We start from the raw sequence: 23,360 nt of genomic DNA, 5'->3' as shown, positions 1-23,360 counted from the left end.
ACGCACATATGCATGAGCGCTTCAGAACCACATTAACCTGTGTGTGTGTGTGTGTGTGTGTGTGTCTGATGGTCTCCAGGTGGTTGAGAAGCTGCTGAAGGGTCTCTCAATGGAGGACTGTAAGAACATGTTCGCTTTGTTTGAACATAACGACATCACAGACCGAGCCATAGAGAGCAGGACTGTGGTGGCTGACGTCCTCGCTAAGTTTGAAAAGTGAGTCTCCCCTCCAGTTACCATCCCCTACAGTTATAGAAATATATAGAAAGAGAAAAATATTAAATACTAAATGTATACAGTTAAAACCATAACTCTAAAACCATAGAACACAAAATCTGATGTAAAGTGATTAAAGGTGCTATGAAATGATTTAAAATGATCTAAAAGCATGTAAGCAAACATAAATGCATCAGAGGCAGAGAGAGCTTTCTGATTGGCTAAAAAAAAAAAGAGTGGGTCGCTCCTCACACGTTAAGGCTGGTGTGATTTCTGTTAGGTACCATAGGGAGATTTAATGCATCATGTTACACAGAAAATCATTGTTTACAGCACATTTTATTTTTTATTTTATTTTTTTATATATGGAATAACATGAGGTGACATTCTCTCTCACTGTTTCTCTCATTAAGGTTGGCAAATAAAGGACAGGAAGGAATGGGCTGGAAGTTTTATTTCAAGCTTTTCTGTTTCTCAGAGCCTGAGAGCGTCCCTGCTGACAGTGTGGAGTTTGCATTCATGTTTGAACAGGTTTGATTTCACTTCTGGAACACATAAAACAACTGGGCTATTCAAATTTAACTCATTTAATTAATCACATTAATTGGCACATATACAAATATTTGCAGAGAATATTTTGGCAGTTGAAAAAAATGTGTAGTCATTACAAGAAGTGGCTTTAAAAGTCAATATATTGTCTACTTTCGATGTGTGTGCACATGCAAACAACTGTGTTGTCTCACTGTTTTCAAAATCTTACATCTGTAGCACCACATTTATTAATATTAAGTGTCATGAGTGTAAAAAAATGTATCATGAGTTCCCTGCATTCTGTTAAAGGGATAGTTCACCCAAAAATGAATATTCTGTAATTTACTCACTTTTAAGTTGTTTCAAACCTGTATGAGTCTCTTTCTTCTGTTGAGGACAAAAGAAGATATTTTGAAGAATGTTGGTAACAAAACAGTTTACGGTAGCCATTGACTTGCATTGTATTTTTTCCCACTCTATGGAAGTCAATGGCTACCGTCAACTGATGAGCGACTTTTGTTCTCAACAGAAGAAACTCATACAGGCTGGGAATAACTTGTGGGTGAGATAATGATGACAGAATTTTCATTTTTGGATGAACTACCCTTTAAGTATGCATGTACATAGTTTTTAATAATGAAACTAACAGATCTTTAGGGTGATTTCGTTGTCAGTATTTAACAAATGAAATTTAAATGTCTCTTTCTCTCTCTCAGGCCCATGAAGCTGTCATTAGGGGTCACTATCCCGCTCCAGAAGAGACTTTGCAATTTCTGGCTGCTCTTCGGCTCCAGTATTTGTTGGGGGACTACACTACCCAGAGTGCCTTGCTTGAGTTGGAGCAGGTGTTCCCTGTGGATCGTCTGCATGCTCGAGTACAGCAGTCTGTACGGTGTTTCGCATCTGCCACGCCATCCACAGAGAGAAAGAGGAGCAGCTTTTTGGAAGGCACACTGAGGCGGAGCTTCCGAGGGACACTGGGGCGACAGCGCCAAGAGGAGGGACCTACAGTCATAGAGGCGTGGCTGCAAGATGAGAAGGCGGGGCTGAGAAGTTGTTTGGTGGAAAAATGGCGTAAATTGCAGGGGATGGAACAGGACCAAGCCATGAAAAAATACATGAGTCTCATAAAGGAGTGGCAGGGATATGGATCAACCCTCTTTGATGTGGAGGTGAGCATGTACACACACACACCCACACACGTGTGATCCATCAGCCAGCAGGGTCGCTGAATAAATTCTCTCTGTTCTTCAGTGTATAGACGGTGTGTATCCTGGAGAGCTCTGGTTGGGCGTGAGTCGTAAGGGGGTGTGTGTGTACAAGCGCGGGGAGGCGTGGCCTCTGGAGTTGTTTCCCTACGAGGTGATTCTGTCCTTCGGTGCACCACAGCCAAACATCTACAAGATCAGCGTGGAGGGACGAGAGCTGCTCTTCAACACCAACATGGTACAAACTTTCCTTATTTACTTGCATGTTGTTCCACAGTAAACAACCCTAAAAGTCATAATTTATAGTAACTTGTTGCCGTATCGGTCAAATCTTCCACAAACCTGTGAATAATTTTTAAAGTCTATTTAAGAATGAATCATGTGGTGTGGTTTGGGAATTAGTTCAGGAATGTAATTGTTTAATGTAGTGGAATAAAAATACGATATAATGCATTGACATACAGTAAAATAGAATAAAATAAAATTGATTCAAAAACAGTAATAAAGTAATAATGCTCCGTCAATGTCCACCATTGCCACTTAGCAACCTTCCTAAACTTGATAAAGGCCTGAATGTTCATATGTTTCTTCCAGGATTATTATTTTTGTTAACTAAAACCATGAAAAAGAAAGAAAAAAAGACAGAAAATATTTACAAAAACGTTATTTATATAAAAAAAGGCTAAATACAACAGTCATTGACTGAAATAAAATACATAAAAAAATATAAAAATATGTATTTCTCACTTTTGTTTCATTTAACTTAAAAATATATTTATAAAATAAAAATAATACTAATATAAAAAAAATAATAAATGACAAAAACACAACAAATTAGTTAAATATAAAAATATTTAAAGAAAATATACTTAAAGAAAACTATCAAATGCAAACGATCAAAATATCAAATAAAACTATAAAAGTAATTTAATGATACTAAAATAACACTAGATTCCTCTCTGTGTTTGTCTCTGCAGGTGATGGGCATTGCAAAGCTGATGAAGGCTTACATCAGTCTAATAGTGAAGAAACGTTTCAGCACTTGTCAATCCATCAGCAGCCACGGCAGCAACTGGTGATCTCTCACTTCTTACAAACGCTTTTTATAAATGTGCCTTTGAGGTTAAGCATCAGCAAACAGAACAGTTTACTTAGGAATTCACAAAAAAAGTGACCATTTACTGCTCAGTGCGAAAAAAGACAATATCTTGAGACACTTTCACAACAGACACTATCATGTTCCCACAGACACACACATTGAGTTGTTGTGCTTGAAACTGTGCCACACATACATTTCTGTTCACTGAACCCCACGTTTTACATTGCAAGTCAAGTCCAGTTGCATTTCTTTGGAATTCTGCAGGCAGAAAGTCCAGTCCGAAATATCTAGCACTCAAATCCTGTGCCTTTAAAATACATAGAAATATACACACATATGCAAACACACACAGAGTTCCCTTTTTGTCTGTTTTATATGTACATTGTTTAAAATATATGTTTTATATATATATCTGAGGAGCTGTATATTTTATTAACCTTTTCTGTTGAACTGCAGGATTGTGATAATACTATTGGATTTACTCCCTCTTGTCCTGTTATTTTTCTACTGTAAGCCTATAAAAACACTAAAACAACTTTCTCATTTTATATCTTTACTGTGCAGTAGTTTATGGGCAATAAATATAACAAAAATCAAAGCCTCTTTCATGTTGGCTCTGTGCAGTACAGAATGGGTTTCTCTGACAGAAGACTCATTTAACACTTGTTACATCTCTGGGATGTCTAAATGAAATATTTTGTAGGCTATGCTAATCAGCTAGCACCAAGTCGTGAACGCAGGTCAAGTTTCAAGGAAAGAAACACAATGTGCCCAGCTGGAATCAGTGGACTTTTTAATATTTTCTGTGCTGATTTTGAATGAAAATCTGCAGATATAATTGCATTTTCGGTGTAGACTTGAGCTGCTTAAGAAGATTATCAATGTGCTTACGATGTTAAAACGTATTTGTAATTATTTCACTCCTAACATTTTATATTACTTATATCTTAAATAGCTTCTTAAATTGCTCAGCTAGGGTTTGATATCTTAAGGGCACAATGGTTAAAATGCTTACAAACATCAAAATATCTAACTACCAACTCCATTTCATTCTGTTTCTGCTCTAATACAAGCAATATGAGATGTAATGCCGTAAAGCATTGAAAGATGACAATGTGTAAGATCTTTCTGGGGGTCATTTAAAATCGAGTGGTAATCAAATAAATTGACACAATTTGCCTAGAACAGAATGCATTGCAGCAAATGTTGTTTTTTCAATGTTTTTGCAACTTCTGCAATCCCTTGTGTTTTTCCATTACCTCCTCCTGAAATCAATGTATTTGCAGCCTTGTCTGGTGTGGCATTAATCTCTGAATTCTTTGATTTCTAATAGAGAGTAGTACAGGATCTGTGTGGCGTTCTGACTGTATGCAGAATTTTCAGATCCAATTTGAGCTTTGCATGTGTTGAAATATTTTAACTTTTGCATCTAGACCACATGAAACCGCCTGCCCAACTACCCTATGATTGATTTTTTTTTTTTTTTTTTGTCTTCTCTGCATTTTATGGAAGTCTATTTCTGCCACAGAATAAACAAAGGTAATTGCAGCTCAAAATTCAGACCTTTTTTCTTGCAATTCTGATTTTAAATCTCACAATTCTGACATTTAGTGAACTTAGAATTATGAGGAAAAGTCTGAAGTGGGAGATAAAAACTTGTGAATTTGAAAGTTGAAAATTCAGAATTGTGACAAAAAAGTCCTTTGTGGAAACAAAAAAAAGAATTGCAAGCTGCAAGCTCTCAATTTATGATATATATATATATATTTGACAAAATAATTATGCTCCGTCATTGTAAATCTCTTTGGATTAAAGTGTCTGCTAGATGCATTATTCTAAAAGTCATTTTTTTTTTTTGCATTTATCTTTTTAGCGATTTTTTGAAAAAAATTTCCGCTTTGTCATTATCGTCGCTCATTTGTTTTTTTTGGAGAAACATTATGTATTATATTTAGCATAGTGAATAAGCTAATAGTAGTGGCTGCTTCACAACCAATTTGAAAGTTTTATGCAGCTGCCACTACGGAGCAAAACGTCATGTCGGAGTTGTGGGAATGCGGCTTAATGTGAAAAAGCCTGTAACTGTGGTACCTGTACAATATGGCAGGTGAAGCTTAATGAACAGCTGCAGTGATAAGTTGTAGTTTATCAGTACTGAAATTATTAAAAATCTTAACATAAAAACAATTGGTTTAAAACAAACATTCATTCGTCTAACAGCATTTATACATTTTGTGTGCATTATCATTTTGAATCAGTCTGTGTGTGTGCGGAGAGCTTTGAAGTCTTATTTAGATGCTCAAAGGCTGATTCCGAACTTCAGGCTGGAAACACCTGTTCAGTATACAATACAACTTAATACTGTATTTAATTCAGTTTGCGTATCTTCTAAAGTGCTTTTCAAGTAAGGCTCCTCCCAACACTGAGGCTCCTCCCACTGGTTAGCCACTCCCACAGAGGACGATAGATTGATACCTGAAAGAGTTTCATTTGATGTCAAACTGACGTGACCCTAACAACCAGCTCCCCTGAGCCTTGCTCCTGCGGGGAGAGGTCAGAGGTCACATTCAGGCACATGGAGAGGAGGCGGAGGGGGCATGGAGGCGATGACTCCAGTCGGGTGGTCTGAGAGTTTGTGTTGGAGACAGTATGTGTGTGTGTGAGAGGCAGCCACAGGTTGCGGTGCGGGCTGTGCGTGCTCTCCAGGTCTCGGCTTTTATCGTAGTTCTGGACGTCCCAGAAAAGATTAACAGCCCGCCAGCGTATCAGCACATTGTACACAGCACCACCTTCATGAACAATCAGACCTGAAACACAAGCGTTTTATTAACACTTGTAAACACTTTTAAAAGTGCTGCTTATTGACTTAATTCACAAGCTGGATTATAAATTTGATTTGATATTGATTTAGTTCTTTGTACTGTATGTACAGTATATGGTAGAACACATACATTTTTCTTAAGATAATTTTTTTTTTACTAAGGCTGTGAGCTATTCAACCCTGTAAGTTGGTATATTATTAAAAGTTCAAACTAGCAACAGAGTTCTAATTATAACATTTAATTGCTATATATTTCTGGATATAATAATCAACACTACTGTATATACAAACATTAAATTGCACATAATGCAATTTTTATAATGATATAATTTTACTCCAATTCATTGATAAAATATAAACCTTTAAACTAGTGTCTGTCATAAAAGCAAACATACTTTAAATATCACTAACTGGTTAAGTAAAAATAATGAAAATATAATACAGTGCATTTAATTATAACCAGGTGTTTTGTTTGGATTTCATTATATAATTAATTGAATTTGAAAGATGAAACTTTGTTTCCAATAAAAAGTAAGAAAGCACATAGCTTAGTGTGATTATTAGATGGGAGGTGCTACAAATATGTTTTAATGGCATTTTATTGCATCAGCCGAAAACAGCATAGACTGAAAAATCAATCTTGGGACTTAAGAATTGCTATGATTCATCGAAATGAAGATCGATTCAAATCGATTGATCGTCATTGTCAAACCAGCCCAACTTTACAGGATATCTTAGATTTGTCAGCCATAGATAAAGGGACATGAACAAGCTAAATCAGCATATTAGCTTGAGAAAATTGTGTGGCATAGGACTAATGTGGTTTTTGTGCATATATTTGTGACTCACCGATACACACAAGGTCCATGACTGCATACATGCCATAGCAGATCTGGAACAGGATGTCACTGCGCTGCCATAGTGCTTCTGGGCTCAGTGCTGACCACAGCAGCCATGATACACTGGCCAACAGGAAGATGCCACCCAGAAACACTGCAATTGCCTGAACCTTCTCCACCAGAGTCATGGTGACCGTCTGCCACTGGCCAAATATACAAACACAGTCACTGATGCAAGCTCCAGACTAAGACTAAAGGCTGGGATACACTACATGACTGTAAATTTGATAGGATTTTAAAAACATTTGGAATCATACACTTAACGACTTCGTAAATGGTCACAAAAAAAACTGGGCATCCTGCACTAAGGTTTAAACAATAACAGATTTTAGCTGTCCCGAAAACAACAAATTCAGGCAGAAACATGTGCCTTGTTGCTAAGAGACACATGACAAATGAAAATAATATGTGTTCTAAATGTGCGTCTCAAACTCTGACCGCATGAAATCACAGTCTGATTAAAAATATCTGTAACGATCACCCATTACATGAATTTCTCAAATATGCAGACTTGCTCTGCCTTCTGACCACTAGCACTGATTTGTCCAGACTGTAAATCGGGGAAAAAATCTGGGCAAAAGTTATGTAATGTATTCCAGCCTTAATTTTACCGCAAATAAAAAGTCATAAAAATGCTGTTTTTAATTTCCTAAATGCTTCATTTTGGAATCATTTTCTTAGTCCGGAGCCCTGAACGATATATCATAAATGCCAGTATGTGTGTGTGTGTTCACCTGTTGTGGTGGTTTGATGTGTATAGGCAGGATGTTGAATCTATAGTTGCAGAGTTCACAGCTCCAGGAGCCCTTCTCACTGATCCACTTGAGCAGACACTGCTGATGAGCATGTCTTACAGATCCTGCACAGCGGCACGGGCTCAGCAGCTCCCCCTGCAGACGGGTCAATCAGCCAATCAAACACGTCCAAATAAAGGACAGATTCAGTTGAGCTGATGATTCACTGCTGTATCATTGCTTATTGTGTGCCTTTGTAGATGAGTTGAGCATTACGGTTGTGGAACCATGAACAATGGCACAGATTAGAGGTTTTGTCTAAATGAGGAGAACATTTAGAGTGAATGAAACATATGCACATAATGACAGAGATTCATCTCTGTGAGTGGTCGGGAAATGATTCATCTGTGCATTCGTGAATAATTTCAGAAACATCCTCATTTAGAACTATAATGAGTCAGAAAGAGTATGCAAGACATTCACACACACACACACACACACACACAAACACAAGGCGCCTCGAGGAAGCACATTAGTTGCAGGAAGTGAAGAGCATTAGACACGAATGGCACAGCAGGTATTCTAATGGATCTAACCATCTCACACACACACACACACACACCACACTCTCTGCAATAAGAATCATCAAAGTTTTCAATATTCTAATAAATGCATTAATTATGTAGGCCTAAAATAAATGTTTGTTTACAAGGGTTATATTTATCAGACTATCGTAACACTTGTCACCACTGGATTTAATTGTGAACTGCTTTGACCACCATTACCTGCATAAGACCATCAGGTTGGGACAACCAAATTCAGAATTCATCAACTGCCTCTAATGTAATTCATGAGTTTCAATTTAAATTGCATTAGCCACTTGTGTTGGGATCACTGGCCTCACACCAGATTTCATCTAAAAATGCTTTCAGTACATGAACCTAGGTGGATTCTCAGTGATTGATTAATTGATTGACCAACAGGAAGTTGAAACTGAATTTTGAATTGGAATGATAGGAAGAGAATGAACTTAACTTGTAATTCAAATAAATTCAACACAGATCGTTTTTTTTACATATAACACTATATATTTAGAATGATTTAATATATAATAATGTATGCAAAATGTTTTATTACAGTTGTGTACACTTTATTGTGATATCTGTTTATTTTATACTATTTATGTTTACGCTTCTATGATTGTGATCGGATGCTCGGATAAAAGCATCTGATAAAATTAAAAAAATTAGTGACATTAAGATTAGTTTGCTGCTTACTAACTCAATTAAAATTCCGTTCAAGTTCGGGTATTGAATAGGAGTTTAAAAGACGTTCCCAGCTCATTTCTGAACGGCGCACAATCCTGGCTAAGACGTCGTTGTGACGCAAATATACACAGACCGACAATAAATAACGCTGACGGAACGATGAACGGCCTGACTTCACCTGCTCGGCTCCTTGAAAGCAAATCCGACACCCTGGAGTCGGGATGCAGCTCTCGTTGCTGCAACTGGAGCCCACTGTTTCCGGTTTCCCCAAGCTCTGTCCGACGATGTCCTCGGCCGGTGTGTCCGTCCTTGCCCGCGCACCATCCTCGTTCTCGATCTCTGTGATCGGATCACTCGCTGCCGGTGTTTCAGCACCAGAGCCCGACTGCAGGTCATCCTCACCGAGCTCGCCATCGCTGCCTATCACAGTTTGGACCTGAATCTCTGCGGCGGCGACGGTAACGGTGGTGCCTCCCGGTGGTTCATCCACCGTCTGCACGTTCAGCGGACCCGCCTCTGCTTGCACGTCCATGAACGACGGCACTTAAATCAGAATGAAATAGCAAAATGATGGGGTTTGAGCTCTTACGGCCTCTCTCAGATTTCCCTCCGGGATACTAGGTCTGGCCATATATCTCCGTCTCAAACATCATGCGTTCTTAGAAAGGCACACGCTTGTGTTGAAAGTTGCAGATTAGATGTCCAGGCTGTAGGGCGTGTTGTGCTCGGTGTCTTGTTGGCTGAAAGGAGCTTTTCCCCGGAAGACACATTTCCATTCGGGCGCGGTGCTGGTACACCGAGCGGAGAAGGCACGAGACACGCATAACCACACAGCTAACCTGCTCCGGTCCAGTGTGTGAGTGTTGAATGAGCGAGTAAAGATGAGCGACGAAGCTGTTATTGACGGGAAAGTCGTTTGAGTAAGCGTTCTGTAAAGGACCCGCGAGCCACCCGCCCCGGAGCCACGCGCACTTTGCGCTTATTGCCCTTTCCAAGATTTACCAGGGTAACCATAGTTACCCACTAGTTGAAACAGTGGTCATTTTATATTATGCCTAATATGAAATAAAAGCCATCACTATGAAGCAAAGAAGAAAGACTGAAAGGTTTTTATGATGACGATAGCCAACCTTTTACATTCCAATTAGCCTACATTTTTAAACATTCTGTCTGTAATGTAAAGAATTGTCATCAATGGCATCTAAAGCTAAATCAGTGTAGCCTAAGATTTATATTTTGCCTTTAAAGTGGTGACAGAGTGATAATTTTAATATTAGCATTTTTAATTATTACTACGAAACCGGTTGAATTTCAATATAGTTAAACACGTTCAATTGTGTAATATGATAGATAACGTTTCAAAAATATCAAGGTCACCTTATTATATAAGAAATGTATATATATATATATATATATATATATATATATATATATATATATATATATATATATATATATATATATATAGGTGGGAGAGTAGTCTGAATTAGATTCTAGCATCTTGTGCCAGTTCACACATTAAACTCCTTGCGTCAGCCTCGAGTGTTTTGACCAATCACAGCGACCAGATTTACATACCTCGACAGTTTTACTGTGTTCAGGTTTATGCGTCGTTTTGATCTAAGCATTTAATCTGTACATAAATTACAATATTACTGTTTTAATCCTCATGTTATGTTGTGTGTTTTACGTCTTTATTTTTAAATTTCCTTTTGCTAAAACTGTACCAAGATGCTGTAGGCTATAAGTGAAGAGTCATCTATTTTTCATCAAACAGGCCCTCAAATGTTTACTTTTAACTTGCCACAGATCTTCATATTTACTGATATAAATACAGTGCTGTTGCCAGATGTAAAGTTCCTCAACTGATGTGGTGTTTCTGTCCCACAGGCATATGCTTGCAGTGTTTTATGGTTTATCTGAGGTTGTAATTACCGTCTGGTGCTCAGCTGTTAGGTTTGTGTTGTGTGTTTCTCTCAATGCTATTAGGTGGGCCATATGAAACTTGTATATAACTTGCTTACCACAGGTAATAAAACTGAATTGATCCAATGCTTGCTAAGATTTGTCTTTACTTAAAGGTTAAAGATGCTATTGCTGTTACTTTATGCTTTGCTCTAAGCATGCCCTGTTCATTTTTGACTGAAATAAAAAAGAGGCTATAGAAGTACGGTGGGTTCAATGGATTGCACTGTTCACAGCCTTGGTTTCATCCTGGTAAAATTCAGGCTATGGCATCAACCCTGACAGTGTTACACAACTGGTACAGTGGAAAAACAGGTCTTGAGAAAGATGAGAGGTGCAGAGGTGTTTTGCAGAATAAATGAAAAACAAATGATTCAGAATGTATGACCTTTATTCACCAACTGTGCCTTCACACAACATAAAACACAAAACACACAAAAGGAGTTTGACCAGTAATGTGGGAGACACAACAACACGGATTAATAAAGTAAATAAATAAATAAATATATTTGTTAAGTGACAACACAAAATTGACAAGACACAAGATAGGTTCTGTAAATTAAAATGTATCATGACATGATAATAAATGTCAATATCCATGCTTGAAACAATCGTTGAGTTAAAAGTTGAGTTAAAGATGCACATTTTGACTATCAATTATTTGCTCTTACTGTAGATTTGACTGCTTTTCTTTCATACCACCGTTCACCAGAAGGAGGCATCATAACTCCTCTAAACATTTGGATAGTTCTTCAATTGTGTAGTAAAATTCTTTGACAAATTAATAATATTATATAAAAATACATGAATAATATATAATTGTATTATATATTACATTTACATAACAAATATCTAATAATCATGAATCAAAAATCTTAATAAAACGTGTAGCTAACATTAGTTCTACATAGATTGAGCAGCCTGCTTTTCTGCTTACATAATAAAAAATAGTTTAGTATTGTAATGAGTGAAAAATGAAACGTGAACTAACTGCAATGGTATTCACTTGCTTTCATTAGCCTATAATATCTCACAAAACGGGTGAGAAATTTTATATAATATTATCCTTCAAAAATTCACGCAAATGCCGTTGTGTGTCCCGCATTCACTGAACTCGTGTATGATGGCACTGTACTGTAGGTCCTTATATTTTCACACAGCTGCCGCTTTCCGTTACAGCCGGGGCGCGTGCGCGCGCTGTAGCTCTCTAGTGCGTTTAAACCATAGGTCACGTGAGCAAGACGGTAGCAGCGGGCACGGTGGCACCGCAGTGGATAAGTGGAGACACGGGCAGCTTCGCTCCTGTGCACCACTCTAGGATCAGAAGGAAGCCGAGCGAAATCGAAAACCGAGAAAACCCGACCGGTGATGACGGGTCTCCAGTAACGCGTCTGCTCGCTGTCCATCCGCGCTCACACTCATGCGGTCTGTTTTTGCACCGTGAAATACACGTTTGACACCGTGTGCTCGGGAAACACAGAGAGGCACCAAGGCTTGGATGTGCTGGAGTCCCAATGGCAGACCGTGATTCGTTACCGCTGCCGTTGGAGGTGCGCGCGCGGCTGGCGGAGCTCGAGCTGGAGCTATCGGAGGGTGAGTACGTTAGTTGCCCGTTTGTCTGGTCAGAGAGGGAGAAAGTGAACGAGAGAAGGAGAGACACATAGTACATGTATCAGATTTAAGTGAACGCTTGTTTACGTTTGCAAAACTGGACAGAGCGGTTCCGGTGACCTTGGATGAGGAAAGAAATGTGTATTTTAAGATACTTTTGATACGTTGCTGTTGGGATGTATAAAGAGAGATGTATCTTTTGGAATTTAAAGTCTCTCTCTCTCTCTCTCTCTCTCTCTCTCTCTCTCTCTCTCTCTCTCTCTCTCTCTCATATTCCGTTTCCATTCTCCATTCCAGTGAACTGTTCATAACACGGCCACCGCCTTTGTGAATATATAGGGCACGTAAATCAGTTAGAAGTGAAGCTGCATTTGTAAAGCATTGGGATATTCCTCTGCCTTTCCTTTGTTGTGCATTTTTAAGTAATACGACTTGCTCATAAAGTTTTTAACACTCGGTGCATCTCTTTCTCTCACTCCATGATATTACTTGAGAAACCCATGTGCTATGACATACCCCTGTGATAGTTTTCTGGTCACACGTTTTGGGTTGAATATTAAATGTATAAGTAAATGTATGTAAGAATGCAAGTATATGCAAGCAAACATTCAGAATATTTGTGATGGTCATAAAAACAGCATTTTCATGGGGGCCAGTGAAATTGTTTTATGCCCTGACCTTGGTTTTCAAGATTTTATTCCAAGGACCCCCAAATATAAGGATCTCCTTGTGGGGGACCCCCTTTCTAAAATATAAGGCTTTTAAATTGATTGTTTAATGCAGCTTTATATCTTCACATCTAAACAGATCTGTGTGTAAAAAAAAAAAGTTTAGTTTATTAAACTTTCATTTATTTAACAGGTACCATAACACAAATGGTCAGATTTTTGTGCCAGATTTAGCAAGATAGCTAATTTGCATCTGTAGTCCCTGGGCAGGATGTTGTTACATGAAATTACTGCATTAACAGATATTTTAAAGCCAAAGTTATGATTTATTTTTTTATTGTATTAAGTTAACTAGTCTGTGTATGTATAAGATACTATACAAGAAACATCTTTAATAATAATAATACAATTATTTGTATACAATTTTGCATAATAAATATATTTTCAAAGTAGCTTTACAGAAAAGCTACAACTAGAGGGCAAACTAAATGTGTCAAAACAATTTTTGAGCACATGTACATTGAAGGGATGGAGAGATGAGAATTATGGACATTGATAACAAAGTTATGTGAAAATGCAAATATTTCCACTCAGTTTTTTTTTCACTGACCCCCAAGCAGCCCCTTGTGTACTGTGGACCCCAGTCGGAAATTCCCTGCCATATAAGTCAGTAGTCGGCCCCACTTGTTGAACGGCGTCAAGGAGAGATGTTTGTATATGTTATGCCTGCAATGTGAGAAACACATTTTTCGCAAGCACAAATAAACCATGTTGTTTCTCCTCTCTACACAAAAGAAAAAACCTGCTTGTATAATAATTATACAAGAGTGGGAAAATAGTTTAAAATAGTTTCAGATGAAAGTAGCATGTCACACAGTTGCTGTAATGAGTGGTTCATGAAGACAGTGTGCCACATGGCCAGTTACAGCAGAAAGGTGTCTGGGTTTTGTGGTTTGTGTTTCATGTAGATTGCATCATTTCTCCTAACAGAGAGACCCAGAGAAGGATGATTCCCCTTATTAGGCCACATCTGCCACCATCCCTGTGTGAACGAGACAGCGCTCTGTTATTTTGTTTACTTAAATCAGATATTCAAATAATTCATCATTTTGTTTGTTCCAACACAAACAGTTCAGGAGTTCAGAATGTTCCCATTGACTCCTGACCTGGTCCAGTGAAACAAGGTAGGATACTTAAGGGGGAAATATTTCACAGAATTCCTTGTTTTGAAGCTTTTTACTCTATACTTAAGACTACAATATTTCCATGTAAATATACGTTATATTTTTAAACAAATTAGCGTGTGTGACATGCATTCATAAGCTTGTTGTATATATCCTATTTGTGTGTATGGATTGGGGCATCTGTTGTCACTGTTCTGTTGCTTTGGCTTCTGCCCTAGTTTCCACACATACTGTCATCTGATTGGCTTTCATGCCACAGGCAATTGTTTCATTGGTTCACAGTCTCTCATGCTGTATTGGGACTGGCTCTGTGGATAAAGGCTTATGGGGGCAGAAGAGTCATTCTGGAGGATTAGGGTCTTCATTTGAACATAGTTACATACACTTACACTAATGCACTCATGCAGAATATAACCGTGTGTATGTGATCTGATTTTGATAACTGACAAGTGAATGTCACAATTTGATTAAACCGATAATATGACTTCTTTGTAAACATACTGTTTAAGTAATATGTTGCTGTATCTATTTGTTTTTATAGATACAACACAATAATTGTAGTTCTGTACGTTCTAATAATATTCACCTGGTGAGTAGTTTATTGTAATGGTTGCAAACAGTAGATCTGTGTGTAAATATGGGTGTGTGTGTGTGTGTGTGTTAGAATGACATTGTCACCTGTGTGTACAGGTGTCAGCACAGGCAGAGCTATTACTGTTTACATATAGGATTTTGCAGGACATCAGGTGTTACAGAAAGACTCATTGTATTAGTAATGAAAAGAAAATATACATCATACATTCTTAAAAATAAAGATTCTTTATTGGCATGTAGGCTAGTTCAAAGCTATTGGATGGCTTCAGAAGACTTGAAAAATATACAAAATGTATGGTGTTGTTTTGTCATTTCTGGAGCTTGATAGTTCCCGTCTCCCAGTCACTTATTGAATCATTCTTTTGTGTTCCACAGAAGAAAGTCATACAGGTTTGGAATGATATGAGGGGGGTGAGAAAATGATGACAGAATTACATTTTGGGGTGAATTATCCCTTTTTTTGTTAATTCTTTCTTGGTTGAATTTGTTGAAACGACTTTAAAGTAAGCCATTACTGGGTTGACTTGCTAAAGAGTGTAAACACTAAACACTGTGATGCTATCAAAACATACTGTTTGTTTGAGTGGCCTGACATATCAGCTTAGCTCACCCAGTGGCACAAGTTTGACGGAGGACTACCTGTTTGACCAAGCAATGGATGAAAGGAAAACCTTTTTTGAAATGACTCTTGGTGCCATTTATATGTGTAATTTTAGAATGAGGTTTGGGGTTTAGTACAGCTTTACTTTTCATCTGCTAAGATGTGCTGTCCATGTTTTACTAGTAAACATGACAGTTTAAACTTCTGTCAGATCATCTTCTTGAGCAGGCAGGTCAGATTTTCATAGCCTCATTAGTGGCTCAGAGAGAGACTGAATGGGGTTTCTATGGATGCTGATTCACCATCTCCAGGAGTCATCTATTAGTAAACCCATCACCCTTGTTTCTGCTTTCATAACCAACTCTCTAGTTGTATTACAAACGTAGTCGTTCAGTCGTATTTTGAAGCCTAAAACAAGATTTGTTTGTTTGACTTGTCTTTATTTGGCACTGTTGCTTATGCTTGTGTTTACAATTTAACATTCTTCTGAGGAGAAGCACTATTTTTTGAATATGTTTGTTCAATAATTGCACTCTCTACTCTCTCATTTTGGTAAGAAAGGTTTTTGCTATGAATCTGAATGTTTGATATAGTGTGCAGAGACTATGTGCATGTCAGGGTGTCAGTAAACAGGGTTGGTTGTTCTGTAGTTTCTAGGGCTGGTCTAGCAGGTGGACTGTTCAGTGTGAAGCAGGTCTGTTTGGATGCAAAACTGCTTTTCATTTATCTTCAAAAGAGATGTTTCTTGTTTAGGCAGTTTTTTATGTTTATGATGTTGCCTATTGTATTGTCCAGACCAGGGTTTTTCAAACATTTTGACTGAATCCCTTTTAACTAAAATATTTACATGAAGTACCCCAAGTTAATATTTCAGAAATTGAACAGCCCATTTGCATGTTCATGGTTCCCTGATTTGTTGGTTAATGGTCACACGATATGCAGGTAAACAGGTTTTTATTATTATTATTATTATGAAAAATTTATTACTTTTTTTTGTAAGTTGACAAATGTATTTACTTATTTGACTCACACATTCAAGTCTACATTCACAAATCTGAAAAGGAAAAAAGGTATAAATGTCAGGATTTCTTTAACTGTTCTTTCCAGAAGACCAATGGGCACTTTCCAACAATAAATATGTTGTGTTGTAAAAAGTGAAGTATGGTGACCCATACTCAGAATTACCATCCGAAGTGCACACACACAGAGCAGTGAACACACACACACTGTGAACACACACACGGAGCAGTGGGGAGCCATTTATGCTGCGGCGCCCGGGGAGCAGTTGGGGGTTCGATGCCTTGCTCAAGGGCACCTAAGTCATGGTATTGAAGGTGGAGAGAGAACTGTACATGCACTCCCCCCACACACAATTCCTGCCGGCCAGAGACTAGAACTCACAACCTTTCGCTTGGGAGTCTGACTCTCTAACCATTAGGCCATGACTTCCCCTTCAGAAAGTCGGCAGCAATAATACTATACAACAATACTGTATATGTCAATGGGTTCTCTGAGTGTGCATTTGTAATATTTTGCTTCATAATGTTTATTAAGTGAACAACTAGAACTGCATAACCTTTTAAAGGGGCCAGTTTTCCTTTCTCTTTGGGGTGTTACTAGCTGTTAGTGAATAGATCAGATCCTTAAAGTTGCAAAGACTAAATTCTCAAACCCAAAGAGATATTCTTTCTAAAAGTTAAGTCTCGACCACTCCCTCCTAAAATGCCTCGTTTTAAACACTCCCCCATATGTCTACGTCACTGTGTGGGAAGATTTGCATAACACCGGCCAAACGTTCACGCAGAGAAAGAAGGTGTATCTTTGATTCTCGCTGTAGTATTGCTGCCGTCATCTGCCATGTCGTGGAGATGCTGTGCCTTCCAAAAGAGGACACAACTAGGAAATAGTGGTTACGTTGGTTTTATAACACGGCATCACAGTATGTTAAGTGGCGTAACATTTCGGTCACACACTTGAGCCACTGGATAGCTGGCCAATCAGAGCACACCTTACTTTTCAGAACAATGAGCTTTGTAAAAATCGACACGTTTCAGAAAGGCAGAACATAGAGGAGAAACAATAATGTACAGTATGTGGAAAATAATGTTTTTTTTTCTTCTAACCTTAAATTGCATAAAAACATTTAATTAATCTTTTAGCAGCATCATACCCCCCCCCCCCCCCTTAATACTTAATGTGTGTGAATTTTTATTGGTGGGTTGTCATGTGAAGTTACTCTTTCCACAACTGCAGCTGTCCAAAAGCCCGTCATGATGCTATTTTTATTCATTCTCTCTCTCTCTCTCTCTCTCTCTCTCTCTCTCTCTCTCTCTCTCTCTCTCTCTCTTTCTCTCTCTCTCTCCCTCACACACACACACACACACTTGCATATATACATATACATCTTACTGCCTGAAAGACACCAGTCATTTCTCTTTTATTATTAGAATTATTAATGGTAGTTTTATAAGAGCTGATGTAATCATACATATTGTTGTTTTATAGAGGGAATGTTATACTCTGTCTATAAAGATTTCAGTTCTCTCCTTATTTCCATGCTTTTGCATTCATCTAGAGCTCCAGGCTATCTTAGAGCAGAGTGTGTGTTTGAATCAGATGTGACCTACATAACATTTTATTATGCTGTTTATAATGGTGGTGGCATTAGATTGGTTAGTTTATTATGCTGTTTATGATGGTGTTGGTATTAGATTGGTTAGTTTATTATGCTGTTTATGATGGTGTTGGGCTGTTGGCATTAGATCGGTTAGTTTACGCTCTCACCTGCTAGTCTTACATCTCTAAACAGGAAACCTGCAGAATATCAGCAAGATACTGAAGTTCAGAGTGGTCATCCTTCAGAAATATCATGATTTTACGTGAATTAATGGTGTTAACTTGGGGCTCATTCAGATTTTTATTGAGAAATAATAATGTAATAGTTTTTATCACTGATTTGATTGCAGAAAGTCTACTTGAGGCTCATCCTTTTTAGAGTGTCTAAATCTTTTCCAGTCACACTCAAGTTAATAATTGTGTTACAACCCAGACCAAAATGTCCATGTGTGCTTTTATTATCTGTAGCTCTTCTGTTATCATTACTAGAGTGATATAAGTGTAAAAGGAAGCAATCTGTATGGTATTAATAATCAACTATCAGTAATCAGTTTCAGTTCAGATGAATCTCACACCTTTAGTGAAGGTCTGAACAATGTGGCGTGTGTTTCAGAGAATCATAAATGATTATTGTACTGATGTTATCATGCCCTCTTGTCTTTATCATTGCTGCAGGCCAGCAAGCTGAGCGTGGGTATATACCAGATTTTATAAGCTTGTCTGAGGTCCTTCTGCAGGGTAGAACCCACTCTAGCTCCCCAAACAACCTAGATGTTGAATATAACCTGGATAAAGCAAGATGCTGGAAGCGTTCCTTTGGGCAAAATGAAAATCCATGTCAAGTGTGATGTTTGTGCTCTGCCTCTTCTAGCGGTGTTGATGGGAGAGAAGTAGTGATGCAGATGTGTGAATGAAGAGTTTTAGAAGAGATGTCAGTGTCACACACTGAGCTCAGATTTACCAAAATATCAGAGTCTGAAATCAAAAGTTTCACAAAACAATTCTAGAAAAATATTACAATTTAAATGACAGTTTTCTATTTAAACATGTTAAAATGTTTAGACATATTTTTTTTTTGGCTAATTTTAGTGATTGTGTCATTTAAAAGTTCTTCAGCATTCACCTTTATTGCTCTGAACTTTGACCTATAGTGCATTTGAAAAACCCCTGTTTTGCACAGTGTTTTAAAGAGAACTGTACTGCTGGCTTCTTTGAGCTCTGTTTAACAAGGTGTTTTCTCTCACAGATCTGACTGAATTTACACAGCATTCTTTGTGAACCCAAGTATTTAGCCTAAGTCCCACAGGGTCAACTGTTTCTGAGAAACTTTGCATCAGTTATCCTCCCACACTCATTTGTTCAGATCACATGACATAAAATGCCGATTCTAATGTTCCAATAGTCTGAGAGCAACTAAACCATCGCAATGATATTTGCATGCTTTTCAAATGGAGTTCACAGTTACATTTGGCAGTTTTTGACAGGCAGCCAGATGTAATAAAGTGGCCACTGAGCTCAAACATGAATGTTTGGTGTGTGTATGTATTCGTAAGCTCTTATCTTGGATTTGATTTGAATATGAATGTTTACATTTGCTCAGGTTTCAGTATAAGCATATGTTGTCCTGTCTTTGAATGCATTTATATTATGTAAAGCTCAGTGCAGATTGACCTAGTGACCCATTTTCTGTTTTTCCCCTCCAGGTCTGTGCATGTGCGTACAATCAAATCTTCCTTTCATCTTGAATGCAGAAATGTATTTAAAGTTCTTTTTTTTTTCCTCCCTCTTTTGTCCATAATGGAGGGGTAATCTTGTGAGAAACGGGCCTCCATGTCTTCATTTCATGCGGGTCTCTGAGGCGGCCGCCACATCTATGTTGCCATGGATATTATTTGTGATATTTTTTGGGGATGCAGGCATTAAAAGTGGAAATGATGATTTCGTTTGATTAACCTAACTTTAAAAAAATGTTTTCAGGTGATATCACCCAGAAGGGCTATGAGAAAAAAAGATCCAAACTTTTACAAGCTTACCTACCTCACACACCAGGTAACACACATACCATCCTTTACCAAGCAGCATACAGTTTGTATTGTGTTAAGATTGCGTTTGTTCCTCTATGTTTGCTGTAGGGGCAGAGCGCCGCATCCCTGTCACACCATCTTCATCCTCTTCCTCATCCTCCCGTTACCAACGCCGACGGTCCACTGGCACGAGGGATGAACGTTACCGCTCAGGTGAGATAAATGACATGGATTTACACAGACACACACACAATCTGACTTCCAGGAGACATAATACAGGCTTTTTGCTGTTTATGCCATAATTCCAGCAAACATATATACACTTATTTGCTGATTTCCAACAAAATACAGAAATCTGATGCAGTTGTACTTACATGAATGGGGTCTTTTATCACAGGGACGGCTCCATGTTTTAATAGCCAACGATGTGCAAATCCAGCGTCAACTTGGGCTTTGTTTATAAAACATTCGTCACTTAAATGACCGGAACACATTAACGGACTTGATACACTCCATTTCTGCCCCGGAAAAACGAACTGCATCCACTGTTCATGTAACGCTGGGTTCTTTGGGAAGCTGAACACTGCACTTTCCATCAAATTCAAAAACACACTTATTTGGAGACATTCTCGAACAAATCCTATGCAGCGTTGCCGACGATTTCCCGATGAAGCGCGTTGATGTGCGCGGTCTCGCTCTCCTCTGGTCAACGTGTGCACAGGCATGCTTTTCCGGGAGAAATGCTCATATAAGGAGTTCCATCATCGTCTACATCATTAGATCCAAGAACGAAGAAAAAAAGCCAAAACTTATACCAACCCTGTCATTCTTCCAAATTATTTTTTAAAACTTTGCCCATGTTAAGCATGAGAATCCATCTCTTTAACACTGGGAACAACTCAGAATACATGAAACACCATTGTAGCCCCCCTTTAAGCAGTAACACATGAGCAAGAATATCATCAGAACTTGAAATACGATATAGATTTTATACAACAGTTTAATAAACAAGATGTCAACATTGTCTGTTCTTGCCCTTTTTTGCCAAACATCTTTTAAAACATTAATCTCAAAACTGTATTTATCCAGTTTACATCTGCATATGGAGTTTTAATTGCAACATTTTCATTAACTAAATTATATTTATTTTGAATCTATTTATTTACTAATTAAAATTCAAAAGTATCAATATAAAAGAATGTCATGCAAGACTTTTTTCCATCTGTTATAATAAGAACTTTTCAGAAGGTTGTTCTGTATCTTCAGAACATGTTATTGGGCTTAGATGTAATCTTTGCCAGTGTCAGTATTTCCTCTATGGATAAACCACTGAATAAATAATCTTCCTAAATAAATCTCAGAAAAGCTGTAAAAACTCTGTTTCTTTCTCTCAGATGTTCACTCCGAAGCTGTTCAGGCTGCGCTGGAGCGACACAGTGAAAGAAAGATGGCTGTGCTCTTGCCATCCAAGCGGCAGTCGCTCATCGGTCAAACCTCCATGGACACGTATACACCTCCAGGTGTGTGTGTGTGTGTGCAAAAGGCAGTGAGTAAGTGTGTGTGTGTATGTGACTGTTTTCTTTGTGTCTCTGTAGACTCGTCCTCCGGCTCTGACGCTGAGGGGTCTCTGGGGAGGGCAGGGGGTGTCAGCGTGGACTCCTGGATCAGCAGAGCTCTCCATGGCTCACCTTCCACATCTTCGTCATCATCATCCCACAGCAACAGCTCTGCCAACGCAGCCCGACTCGCAGAGACCAACATGCACTCATACGGCAGTAAGAACACAAATGTTCACATTGCAACCAAATAAACATAGATATTAATCAGTCATATTATAAATGAGTCTTTAGGTCACTCCTTATGAAATAAGACACATTTGGCACCTGATAGGGGTCTCTTTAAACTTCCTTCCCTTATCAAGATCATCTCACTTCAGTCAATTGGCTTCTCATGCTCAACTAAATTTAGCCAGTAAGTTCTATTTGCCTAACCAATATTAGCTTCTAATGTTCAAATTATTCCAGCAAATGAGCTCCTTATGCTTAACTCAAACCAGCCAGTCAGCTTCTTATGTAGTAAAAAGTTATTAGCTTGAATATTTAATGGTAATATGACTGCTTTAGGATAGCTGTCTAATTTTTCCCTTTCAATTTCTCCCCGAGCTGGTCCGATGTCTCATCTCTCTCTGAAAAGGTGGGGCTTAAGAGAAATGGGCGTTTCTGCTGAGAATGGAATAGTTGGCAGGCACTCCAGGGACTACCAATCAGATCGCCCTTGGTCATCTCTGGATTCTGAGGGTCAGTATTTCATGATTCTTTGGACTATAGACTAGTTCATAGCTCCAGTGTTATTTGGTGCCCAGCGTTCTTCAGAATATCTTCATTTGTGTTCCACAGAAAAAAAAAAGTCATGCAGGTTTGAAATTACTTAAGGTTTAAGCAAATGAAGCCAGAATTTTTCAGACAATAGTTAATTATACTGGGCCGGGTTTCCCAATAACGATTAATCTTACGTTTTCTACTAGTAATTTTATGAACGTTCGTTATTGTTTCACGTGCATTTCCCAAAAATGCACTTAACACAGTTGCACGTAGCCGTGCTTTAAGTGATACTGTATAATTTGCTATCCGTTGGTCAAGTGCTGAAATGTCATCATGGTTCGTAATTGTAGTAGACTACACACTCATTTTTTGAAATGTTAACCTAATGCTGCGTTCCATAAAGCTATAATATAATATAATATAATATAATAGTTATAAGTATATTTGTAGAGACTTTATTTTACAGGCCCAAGATGGCTGCATTTATAAGCACTTGAATAAAGTTAAAGGTGTAATGATTGTCCTGCAGGTGACCACATAAATCTGTCTTCTTACGATGCGCTTAGGGCTTTACGATTGCTCCAGAGCACTCGTAGATCTACGATGATTTTCAAGTGCTACTTCAGTTACGAAGCTTTCAGGAAACAGACCATAATATTAATTATTTTTTACAAACAACTTAGGCTCATGTAGCTTTCTGGGAAATGTAGCCCTGATTAGTTAACCTGTTTGTTTGTGTACTGCAGACAGTCTGACGGCCCCTCCTGACATCACCAGCTACATGGCAGACCCCGCCCCCATCTGTGTTCAACGCCCACAGGTCGCCATGATAACCAGGCCCCCGTCCAAATATGGCAATGCTGAGTTGATGGAGACAGGAGATGGTGAGTGTGTGTGTGCACAGGTCTGTTTTTAAATGTGTATTTATTCTGAAATGATCAAGTTTGCCATCTATTTGTTTTATTTGGAAACTTTATTCAGTGTGCATGGAATTCAGTTT

At 38.2% G+C, this 23,360-nt stretch overlaps 3 protein-coding genes across 6 annotated transcripts in view; 2 read left to right on the top strand and 1 right to left on the bottom strand.

The window, feature by feature from the left end:
- LOC127934447 (unconventional myosin-X) overlaps positions 1 to 3,652 on the top strand; it is a 37,961-nt gene extending 34,309 nt beyond the window's left edge. The window contains exons 37-41 of the mRNA XM_052531839.1: positions 80 to 216; positions 630 to 747; positions 1,464 to 1,919; positions 2,002 to 2,193; positions 2,933 to 3,652. Of these exons, the coding sequence (XP_052387799.1) occupies positions 80 to 216; positions 630 to 747; positions 1,464 to 1,919; positions 2,002 to 2,193; positions 2,933 to 3,034 (1,005 nt within the window). The 3' untranslated portion in view covers positions 3,035 to 3,652. The remainder of the gene's footprint in view (positions 1 to 79; positions 217 to 629; positions 748 to 1,463; positions 1,920 to 2,001; positions 2,194 to 2,932) is intronic.
- Positions 3,653 to 4,054: 402 nt separating this feature from the next.
- LOC127934444 (E3 ubiquitin-protein ligase MARCHF11-like) lies at positions 4,055 to 9,773 on the bottom strand. The gene is made up of 4 exons (XM_052531826.1): positions 8,955 to 9,773; positions 7,509 to 7,664; positions 6,725 to 6,917; positions 4,055 to 5,861 (listed from the first exon to the last, which is right to left on the bottom strand). The coding sequence occupies exons 1-4, from the start codon at positions 9,306 to 9,308 to the stop codon at positions 5,551 to 5,553; spliced, it is 1,014 nt and encodes a 337-aa protein (XP_052387786.1). The 5' UTR covers positions 9,309 to 9,773; the 3' UTR covers positions 4,055 to 5,550.
- A 2,211-nt stretch (positions 9,774 to 11,984) lies between these two features.
- The window catches only part of LOC127934384 (disco-interacting protein 2 homolog C), a 31,211-nt gene continuing 19,835 nt past the window's right edge, over positions 11,985 to 23,360 (top strand). The window contains exons 1-7 of one of the 4 annotated variants that reach the window (XM_052531749.1): positions 11,985 to 12,334; positions 19,993 to 20,064; positions 20,148 to 20,252; positions 21,434 to 21,559; positions 21,635 to 21,814; positions 22,202 to 22,336; positions 23,107 to 23,244. In XM_052531749.1, the coding sequence (XP_052387709.1) occupies positions 12,256 to 12,334; positions 19,993 to 20,064; positions 20,148 to 20,252; positions 21,434 to 21,559; positions 21,635 to 21,814; positions 22,202 to 22,336; positions 23,107 to 23,244 (835 nt within the window). In that variant the 5' untranslated portion in view covers positions 11,985 to 12,255. Of the gene's footprint in view, positions 12,335 to 19,992; positions 20,065 to 20,147; positions 20,253 to 21,433; positions 21,815 to 22,201; positions 22,337 to 23,106; positions 23,245 to 23,360 lie in introns of all 4 variants that reach the window. The other 3 variants (XM_052531759.1, XM_052531767.1, XM_052531739.1) reach the window with 3 other exon arrangements.

This window comes from Carassius gibelio, chromosome A2, assembly GCF_023724105.1.
Source record: "Carassius gibelio isolate Cgi1373 ecotype wild population from Czech Republic chromosome A2, carGib1.2-hapl.c, whole genome shotgun sequence".
Taxonomy (NCBI): domain Eukaryota; kingdom Metazoa; phylum Chordata; class Actinopteri; order Cypriniformes; family Cyprinidae; genus Carassius; species Carassius gibelio.
Note: the sequence above shows the minus strand (reverse complement) of the source record. Positions and strands in the feature narration are given on the sequence as shown.